General features: G+C 43.1%; 1 protein-coding gene across 1 annotated transcript; it reads left to right on the top strand.

Annotated features, from left to right (window-relative positions):
• The first annotated feature begins 4,229 nt into the window (after positions 1 to 4,229).
• Positions 4,230 to 8,640, top strand: PTTG1 (PTTG1 regulator of sister chromatid separation, securin). The gene is made up of 5 exons (XM_056866955.1): positions 4,230 to 4,331; positions 5,612 to 5,784; positions 7,095 to 7,185; positions 7,361 to 7,510; positions 8,567 to 8,640. The coding sequence occupies exons 1-5, from the start codon at positions 4,241 to 4,243 to the stop codon at positions 8,638 to 8,640; spliced, it is 579 nt and encodes a 192-aa protein (XP_056722933.1). The 5' UTR covers positions 4,230 to 4,240.
• Positions 8,641 to 10,233: the final 1,593 nt, after the last annotated feature.

The raw sequence follows: 10,233 nt of genomic DNA, 5'->3' as shown, positions 1-10,233 counted from the left end.
CATAGAGTGGGTGTCACTGTGTGTGTGTGGGGGGAGGTAGTTGTGAACTTCCTGCATTGTGCAGGGGGTTGGACTAGATGACCCTGGTGGTACCTTCCAAGTCTATGATTCTAAGAAGCATCCTAAAACCACCATGGATATCTGTGCATCTGGAATGTCCAGGATTGATCATTGAGGTGTGCTCTACATGGGGCAGCCCTTAGTAGTACAGAAAGGAACTCCTCAACTCCTAACAGGAGCTGGGAGGAAAGAGAACATTTCAGCATGATCTGCACCAGTTATATTGGATACCTATTTAATTCTGGGACCACTTCAAGGTGCTGGTGCTAATCTTTAAAGGTCTACCTGGCCTAAGATTCTCGTGTATTAAAGATTGCCCAAGGTCAGCGTCAACACAGCCAGGCACCTGCTACAGCTCTGGTGCAACCAAAACAAAATTACTACTAGTTGTGCTGAAATAGTTCGATACAATATACAACAACAGGCTCAATACTAATCAAACAGTATCAAACATATTCAAAGCAACAATCCACAAACAAGGACTATACACATAAATAATGGTGCTGAACAACAAACGTGTACTATATACAATATTTACAACAAATAGTCACCACCAGATACATCCATCAAGCTATTCAGCTTACAGATACTAATAGTGTCTGTAGACTCAAAATTAAGCGCCCAGCTTCATCTGTTTCTTGAAATTCCCTTAAAAGGGTAATGCCAAATGTCCGTTGGGGACCACAACTGAATCCAAATTGTTCAGAACCGGATCAAGGGGAGGAAAGCAGATCCATGGTATTCATTGCGTTTCACCTAAGGCTTCATCAGCCTCAAATAGTTTCTCTAGTCGCCTGGTTTGCATCAGTGAATTTTCAAAAGTATATGCTCAGAAGAGCTGAGTTGGTTTTCCAAGGTTTATGCTCAGATCCAGAACGTAGCAAAGAAATCCAAAGCAAGTCGATAACGAAGTCGTATACACGGGTAGTAGCCCAATCCACATTAACAAGACTTTATAAGCAAACAAAATATTTAACAAGGACTCCAGGAACAACCCCCCCCCCACACCCAACTCCGGCATAAAAAGACCTCCCCAAGCTCACCTAAATACGAGGCATCAGTTCTGCGCCACCAAACTCCCTTCACTTCCGTCTCCCATAATGGAACGACGAACTGACGTCATTAATAGTGAACATCCGGTGAGGCTTCTGAAAGCTTCCGTTGTTCAGGATTAGTAGCTTGTCGTCGCTCTAGGCAGCTAGGTGTCTATGCTGTAAACGGGATAGCTTGGATTGGACGTTAAAGCGGACAATTGGGCCAGGTTTAAACCGGAAGTGTTCTTAATCCCGTCGAGGATTTGTAACTCTAGCCATTGACGTCTCAATGTCAGCTACCTCTTCTTAAAGGGCCACCGTCCTCTTTTCAACGATGTCCTGTCATCTGATCAACAGGCATCCACTTTGTTTATCCTCCGGTCTTGCGCTATCCTGGACTACAATTCTCGCAGATTCACAGTAATAATACTTTGCCTGCAGTCATGAGCTGGTCGTGATGCCTAGAGAACAGTTCGCTTGTAAAGCGAGCTGTATTCGAATAGACTCGAGTCGCCCGACCCTAAATCCCCCTAAACAGACAGCCTGATCCTATATACACTTAGTAGTATCACCGGTTTCAATGGAAACGTCTTGGGACGTCTAGTCACTAACGCGGCACAAAGCGTTCATGATTCGCAGTCCACTGCATTAGATGCACGAAGTTTTACAACCCTAAAGCTACAAAGAGCAAAAGGGAGGGGCTGGAAAGTGTCAATATCAATTGAAAACAATCTGATGAAGTGGATTTATGCCACAAACGATCTGTCCATCTAAAGTGCCACACTTTTTTTTACAAAGTTGTTTTTGCAGCTACAGACGAACAGGCTACATATATGTACACGACGTCCTTGAAACGAGTTCTGAAAAGCGTAGGACGCTTTGGGGTTTTGTGTGTGTGTGTGAAGTGCCGTCAATGGCGACCCTATGAATGAAAGTCCTCCAAAATGTCCTGTCTTTGACAGCCTTGCTCAGATCTTGCAAATCGAAGGCTGTGGCTTCCTTTATTGAGTCCATCCACCACGCTTTGGGGTTACATGGGATATAGTAGCGTCCCTCCATTCGTCGCAGCGCACACTGGGCGAGAAAGTCGTCGCTGCGTTTGACGGCTAACTTGGTTCACCTGGTCTGATCTTTTGCAATGGGGCTTTCCCTCCCCGAGAACCCGATCCCTCGCCGCCCTCCCTCCCCATTGGTTTGGAAGCGTCCAACTGGCATCTGCAGAGTTCCATGCGGACAAAACCAGCCAATGAGAGGCGAGCTGCCGAATTCAAAAAACGGTCTCGCGAAGACGGTTTGCTTCGTAACGTGAGGCTGTTGTCTTTTTATTCGGGAGGTGCATACGGTTCAAAGGGTGGTGTTGGCTTGTTTTTCGTGGTTGCTGCGGTGTTGTGAAGTATTTCGTGGTTTCGTTGTGTTGGTTTTAGTACTTTTGGTGACAGGGAAGGGAGGGGGGAGTATTGCTAATAAGCTGTTTTAGCAGCAGTGTTTACAGCAGTGTGGAAGGGGTTGAGTAGACTGGCATTGCTTTCTTTCTTCAGGTCTCTGTTATTCTCCACAGACTGGAATAGTTTCCTTCTGCTCTCAAATTTCCTTGTTATTACTACAGTTGGTGTCCTAAGGACCTCCTCCTGGGTAAGTATTGGGGGGGGGGTTTCTGGGTAAGCAAAGTACGGGTTGTAGTACTTGCAGCATCTTCTGTAGTGATAACCATCGTCTTTGCATATTGATCTGGGAATAAACTACACCAAACCTGAATTTCTTTCTGAGTATAAATACATAAGATTTAGCTGTCTATCAGGGAGGCTGTAAGCAGAAATGTAGACTCTTCCGTTCCCTGTAGGGGCTGGGAAAAGTCTTTCTAGCCCTTTAGTCTGAACCCACTAAATAGAGGACTAAAACCCAAAAGCTATCCAAAGCTCAGTCACTTTGCTTTGAGAGAGGTGTGTCTGTAGCTTGCCTTCTGATCGGGTTTCAAGGCTTTGAAAGGCATCCCCTAGCATAGTTTTCTCATCAGTGCAAATTTAATAGTAAGGCTGTTGATGTAAAAGTGGGCGAATGGGGGTGGGTTTGCCTAGGGACCAGTTGTGAACTCCACAAAGTAGATCCAGTGGGTCTACAGTTTAACACCTTTTGGTCAGTAAAATCAAGGATACAGTTGGATTCTGAGAATCCACACAAATTAACTTGATTAAAAGAAGTTAACCGCATACTGCACACATTTGGGCTTCAGACACAGGTGAATATAATGATATGGTTATAAACTGAAAGCAATCCAGTATGCTGTTACAGAAATGCTGGGCTTTTAATTCTGATGTTCAAGTTATAAGCACAGCCTCAGAAGTATTCTAATGTTTTCAAGTAAGCAAGCATAGGTCACAGTAGGTAGCCATGTTAGTCTGTCACTAGCAATAGACAAGAGCAAGAGACCAGTAGCACCTTATAGACTTAACACAATTTCTGGCAGGGTATAAGCTTTCGTGAGCCACAGCTCACTTCTTTAGATACTTCTTCACATAGTGAAGCCTCGCATAGTGAAAGCACACAGTGAACCTGCTGATAATGTGTGCCAGCCCAAGGTGGTGCATGGCATTCTCTCTGTGGGAAATCTTGTTGGGGGTTTGAGCCTCACTCTTCTCCCTCATATTTATGCCTATGTCTACAAGACAGTGTTTGAGAAGTAGGTACAAGCTGTAGTTTGTAAAAGTCCAGTTTTGTCCAGTAAAACTATAATCAAGTAAAGCTAAAACTGATAGATTTGGATGTAGTGTTTTGGTTCTTGCACCAGTGCTATTGATGGTGGCTGTTTTGCTTCTTAGAAACTCTGTTTTTTTCTGTTCTTCCATTTAGCAAGAAGCTCCTATCTGGGGTTAAAGTTGCAGGAGCAGCTGGTAAATTCAGCCAGGAGTTTATCGTCCTGTATGTCTACCAATATACTGAGTGCTCCAAACAGTCAAGAAAAGCTGCACACATCCTCCATGTGAATTAGGTGTAAAAACAGTGGTCTTTTGATAGGGTTCTCTGAGTTTCTAAAAATAGCTGTTCAGCTGCTACAAAAATGTCTCTTGCTTCTTTATAGAATGAATAAAAGAACACACTAGAAACTTGAAGTAGTAATCATTTATTTTATTAGGCTTTTGATACCAAGGATGGCCACCCCTATCTTCATAGATAAAGAAAATGGTAACATTGGCACCACTGCTGCTTCAAAGGCTCGTCTGAGACTGCTATCAGCACCTTGTAAGTCTATACTAATCTGAACTTTCATTGGTTCCAGTGAACTAAAATGCCTGTTGAACATAAAGTTTACTTGGAATATTGATGCATTTTAAGTACTGATCATTCTGGATGGTTATGAAGCTACTAAGCAACTTTGGGCTGTGTATCTATTTATAGCCTTGCCCCATTTGGAAATTCCCTGTTGGTAGCAGCATACAAAACAAGGATTTATGGATAGAGATGTGGAGAATTCTAATGGAAGGCAAAGAACAGGATAAATAAGGTGCTAATGAGGCTACTGGACAGAATGTTGCAGTGAGTGGAGGTTGAAGTTAAGCGGTACTACATTATGAAGCCCATGTGATCAGAGGATGCCTCGTGGAAAAGCTGATATCAGGGACTGATGAATTCTGTTGTAAATCATTCAGTTATCCCAGGTCTCTCTCTCTCCCGCAAGTCCACCTCTTTCCTTTTCTCCTTGTAAACTAGATGATAAAGGTGTCTGAATAATGGTTATGAACTCCATGCATCTGAAGAACTGAGGTCTATGCCGTAATCATTAGCTTTTAAGATGCCACTTGACTTCTGCTTTATTCTGCTGCAGCAGACTTCCACTGCTACCCTCTTGGAATGATTATAAATGCCTTAATTTTGTTTAAACAAAATTAGAAATATGCCCAATGTGAAAGAGATGCAAGCTGCTGCACTGTATGCTACTAACTGTGTATTCCTAAGGAGAGTTACTCCAGTCTAAGCCCATTGAAATGAATGGGATTATACTGGAGTAACTCCTTAGGAATGCACTGTAAGCACATGCCTTAACTTCTTCCATTGGAGAAGCAGAAAAAAATAAGTTGTCAGGAACACTACACTTTTATAGTAATGTTAAATAGCCACAATATTAAGGATCCTCATCTGATTTGGGTATTATACAAAGAAATTATCATCTAATGCTGTAACTTGTCCTGTATAAAAATCTTCATACTACACAGTTATTGGAAAGCATTTTAAATGAGTAAAACCTTAAAGGACTTGTTACAAAAGAGAATATATCATAGAGTGTTCCTTAATGTGTAATTTCCTGGTGTATGCTTTTTTTTTAGTGCTATTACACTTCTTGTCCTACTTAAGACACTATTTTTACAGTGCAAACCTATGCTCTGTCTCTGCAGACAAAGCCCATTGATGATAGTGGGCCCAGGCTGCAGTAACTCTGCATAGGTTTGTACTGTGAAATACTTTATAAAGGTTTGGGTATTCTGGGTCTCAAGTAAGCCGTCTCAGTGAATTTCTTCTCACAGCGAAGGCCTGTGTTGAAAAATCTCACCCAAAGACGCCGCTTGCTGGAAGGACAGCTAATATAAATTCAGCAACTGTCTGTTGCGTCAAGAAGGCTCTAGGAAACCTGAGCAGGACTGTAACATCCACAAAGCACCAAATCCCAAAAGGAAAGAAGTTCATATCTGCAAAAAAGGTAAGTAGAGGAGTAGCAAATTAGTATTGTTAGGAATATACATCATTGGTGAGCCTGCAAGCACTTCTGGAATGCTGAGAAATAGTAGTAGGTGCCACCACAACATTGTTGCCATGGGGGAAGGTCCACTTCAGTAATATTGTTTATCTAGAGGGCAGTGTGCCCTGACCAGGATAATCCCAGGCTAGCCTGATCTCGTCAGGTCTCAGAAGCTAAGCAGGGTCAGCCCTGGCTAGTATTTGGATGGGAGACCTCCAAGGAATACCAGGGTCGTGATGCAGAGGCAGGCAGAGGCAAACCACCTCTGTTTAGTCTCTTGCCTTGAAAACCCTACGGGGTTGCCATAAGTCAGCTGTGACTTGACAGCAAAAAAGAAGAAGAGGGTGCTGAGTTTGGGGGAAGGGGGAGTTCTCCTATATTTAAAAAACTACAGTTAAATGAGAAATGTGGAATATTGCAATTCCTGCTCCATACAGGGGTGGGAAAAGCCACCCCTGCTGAGAAAGCAACTGTGTGCAAGATAGAAGCTTGTGGTAATGGCATTCGTTTGCCCCATCAGCACACTGCTTGCTGCTGGTGCCGCCAAGCCTTCTTATTCCATGTCACCTTGGCACAATAGGGCTGATGCAATGAGAATCTTGCTGTCTCAATACCTGTGGTTTAGCAACCCTATCTTTCCCAGCTGGTAAGTTGGTTTTTAAAAAGCCCTGATAAAGCACTAAAAAGATGGGGGGAATGTCAGAGCTCCTTTGAAGGCAGTGCTAAGCTTCCTCCCTACCCTGGTTGGCTGTCAAATGCAAGCTATACCTGCAGCTGGCTCCCCATTTAAGTCAGAGTAAAGGAAGTTCCTTTGCTCTGGCTTAAAAGGGAAATCCCCGGGATCCCACCAAGTCATACTGAGAAAGAACATAACATTGTGTTGAATCTCCCCAATAGAGCAGGGGCTTGCCTTAAGGAAAGCTTGCTAGCAAATCTTACATCCTGGCTACAGTGGAAATCCCAGCTAGCATTAACTGTAGTTGGCGCATAACGGCCACAGTTAAGGCTGGCCACGATGGAAGAATGTATCCTGGGAGAGTTGCATGTGGGCTGGGTAGGTGGGTGGGAGCCCTCTCCCTTAATGCTCCAGAGATTAGAAGCATCCAGTCTGCATTGTCTCTACCTGATGCTGCAATATAAAGTGCTTTGCTGGATCGCTTGATGATGACACGTAGAACCTTTTTGCCTCCAAGCAAGAGTAAAAGTCCATGTCAAAATCTGGTATGAGGAACATGATGTACTGCCAACAAGTGTTCTGTTTTTTCTTAAAGGTTGCTGAGAACACAGGTAGGATTGGAGGCTGCAGCATGGCCACTGAAGACTGTCCAGAAAAGGAGAATTTCTTTCCCTGTAATCCTCTAGGTAATGTCCGATGTGGGTTACTTTGAAGTTCTTGGCAAAACTGTTCATGGTGGTGGAGGTGGGTGGGTATGTATTTGATGCTTCTCGCTGGTATAATCAGTGCAGAAATATAAAAATTGTTATCCAAGCAACAAAATATCTCCAATCTTATGGTTTCTGGAATGTCTCTAAACAGACTTTGAGAGTTTTGAGGTTCCTGAGGAGCACAGACTGAGCCATTTATCACTGACTGGTGTTCCTCTTATGACATTTGAAAATGCATCTGAGAGGTTCCAAAGCATGATCCATATAACTGGAAAGCCACCTTCAGTTTCTTGGGACTTTGGTAAGTAACGTTTTGCTCTGTATTCAGTGAACTGTCTCAGTTCTCTACTGAAAAGGTGTGTGGCTTGTTTGGGAGCGCTAGCTTCTTTGTGGCACTTCAACAGCAGTCTAAAACAGGGGTCTTCGATGTCTTTGCGCCTGCGCTCATCTTTGGATTCGACTAATGGATATCTAATTACAAAATGAGTTGACTCTTCTCCCAAGACATTATAAATCATTAAAGAGCTGGGAAGGTTTGTCCAGCTCTCCTTTTTTAACATCCATTACATTTTCTAGTTTTCGATGGGCCTTTTCAAGAGCCCAATTTAATGCCTTTCCATCAGCTATGATCAGTGGAAGGTTTCAGCATATATTTGTAGTGGCCAGATTAAGCCCCTGTAATTTTAATTCAGTTGAGTCAATTATACATATTTTATTACACTGTGAATTTTATCGGGAGGTTAGAAATAAGCTGATTTTACCTGTGTTGTCTAGAAATTTTAGAAATGTTAGCCACTCGGATTATTTCATTTCTAATTTTTTATTAGAAGATAAAGATGCTTTTATCTTATTCAGTGGCAAAGTTCTGTTATGTAGCCAGTAAGATACGGAAGTCCTCAGTTGGGGTTTTAAAATTGTAAATTTGGTACTGATACTTGCTGGTCACAGTGTTATTTTAATCTGCATAGCCAATTGGAAGCCCTGCTGGGCAGGAGTCCTACCCACTTCCTAAAAACACCTGGCGGGTGCCATGGTGCCCATGGGTACCATGTTGGGGGACCCCTGGTCTAAAACAGGTGACTAGAAAATATAGAGTTTGTCATAATATTGTCGAAGGCTTTCACGGTCAGAGTTCATTGGTTCCTGTAGGTTATCCGGGCTGTGTGACCGTGAAGGACAGTGTCCTTCAGTGTTACTCCTCTGAAGATGCCTGCCACAGCTGCTGGCAAAACGTCAGGAAAGAAAATACCAAGAACACGGTCACACAGCCTGGATAACCTACAGGAACCAATAGAGTTTGTCACTTACCAACAGTTAATCCATACTGAAGTGACTTTTTTGTTTTTACACTTTTCAGATACTCTTCAGTCAACTACAGACTTCCTACCTACTTTGGATGAAATAGTAATTGACTTGCCCTTTCCTCTGTAACATATAGACAATCTTTTAAACTGTATCCTGAATACATTTTATTCCTTGAAATAATAAAGAATTGATGCTCTGTACACCAACACTACTTTGAGGTTAAAATTTACTAGAGTCTAGAGCAGGGGTGGGGAACCTTTTTTCTGCCAAGGGCCATTTGGATATTTATGACATCATTCACGGGCCATACAAAATTATCAACTTAAAAATTAGCTGGCTATATTTGGTCAAACATTTAGCCAAGAGGCACGGCCGGAGAGGGCTCGAAGTGTCTACCACGTAGAGCGACTCGCTTTTGAGCTCTGCTGTCCCCAGCTGGGCCCAAGAGATTCAGGCAGGGCAGCATCCTTCTGAGCTAGAGATAAGCCAGGACCCATGGAGGGTCAGAGCAAATGATTTCGCGGGCCTTATACGGCCCCAGGCCTGACGTTCCCCACCCCTGGTCTAGAAGTAGGGGAAAGGGGGAACAACTGAGGAAAAACTAAGGTTTAGTCAGCTGATGGACGAGTAGCTGCTGCTGTCGTCTATATACAACCTTCAGAATGGGAACTCCTGGGAATTTTCATGAGAAGCTTCAGTTTAGGTTAGTGAGTTAAGAATACAAATTGCTCAGCTGTTTGTTAAATCCAGACTGAAAAGTGCCTGCCAATGAGGCTAGACGGGTAACTGTTATACAGATTTGCACAGTCTAACAGTGTTGATGCAATTAGACATCTTTGCTGCAAAAAACCCCCCCCACACACGTGGTATCATGGGAGCTGCAGCTTCATGACTTCAATAGATATTCTTAAAACTGCTTAAAGTAGTGTGGCTGGCTTTAGCTGGGCAGTCCATGTAATTGGGGGCTATGCAATTCTAAGCCTGCTGTTGTCTTGTGGCTGTGAATTTGGAAGGGGTGGGTAGGAAGGAACCTTAACATTAAAATTCTTTCTAAAAACCACACTGCCTCCTTTATGGCAAATGGGCGATAGCTCATAATCAGCATTTCCTTGGAAGGGTATTTCCAAGTAACTAACCATGTCTTTATTACTCACCTGCTGAAGCGTGAGTCAAATATAATCTTTCCTTAATGGCCCATCTGACCTTGACAAGTATAATTCTGTAGGCTCAGATCCAGCTTTATAAGGCACTGCAGCTGGGGAGTCTCTTTAGCATATTAAATTGAGACTGGTTTTAAAAGAATCTGACTAGAATCCTCTGAACATTGGCTGGGAGTAAAGTTAAGCATCTTTTAAAATATTTATTTATTGTAAACAAATACAGAAGGTGAAAAAAGATAACATTATAGATATCTCAGTAATCACACCGGCTTATATCCTACTTAGGGTTGCCAGGTCCCTCTTCGTCACTGGTAGGAGGTTTTGGAGGCGGAGCCTGAGGAGGGCAGGGTTTGGAGAGGGCAGGGACTTCAATGCCATAGAGTCCAATTGTCAAAGCAGTCATTTTCTCCAGGGGATCTGATCCCTCTCTGCTGGAGATCAGTTGGAATAACAGGAGATCTCCAGCTAGTGCCTGGAGGTGGGCAACCCTAATCCTAAATTTTGAGAAAGTGCCCTGGGTAAAAGGGAATTCCAAATCCCTTTCATGAATGGTCTCCCT

This window comes from Euleptes europaea, chromosome 1 (genome assembly GCF_029931775.1).
Source record: "Euleptes europaea isolate rEulEur1 chromosome 1, rEulEur1.hap1, whole genome shotgun sequence".
NCBI classification, from domain to species: domain Eukaryota; kingdom Metazoa; phylum Chordata; class Lepidosauria; order Squamata; family Sphaerodactylidae; genus Euleptes; species Euleptes europaea.
Note: the sequence above shows the minus strand (reverse complement) of the source record. Positions and strands in the feature narration are given on the sequence as shown.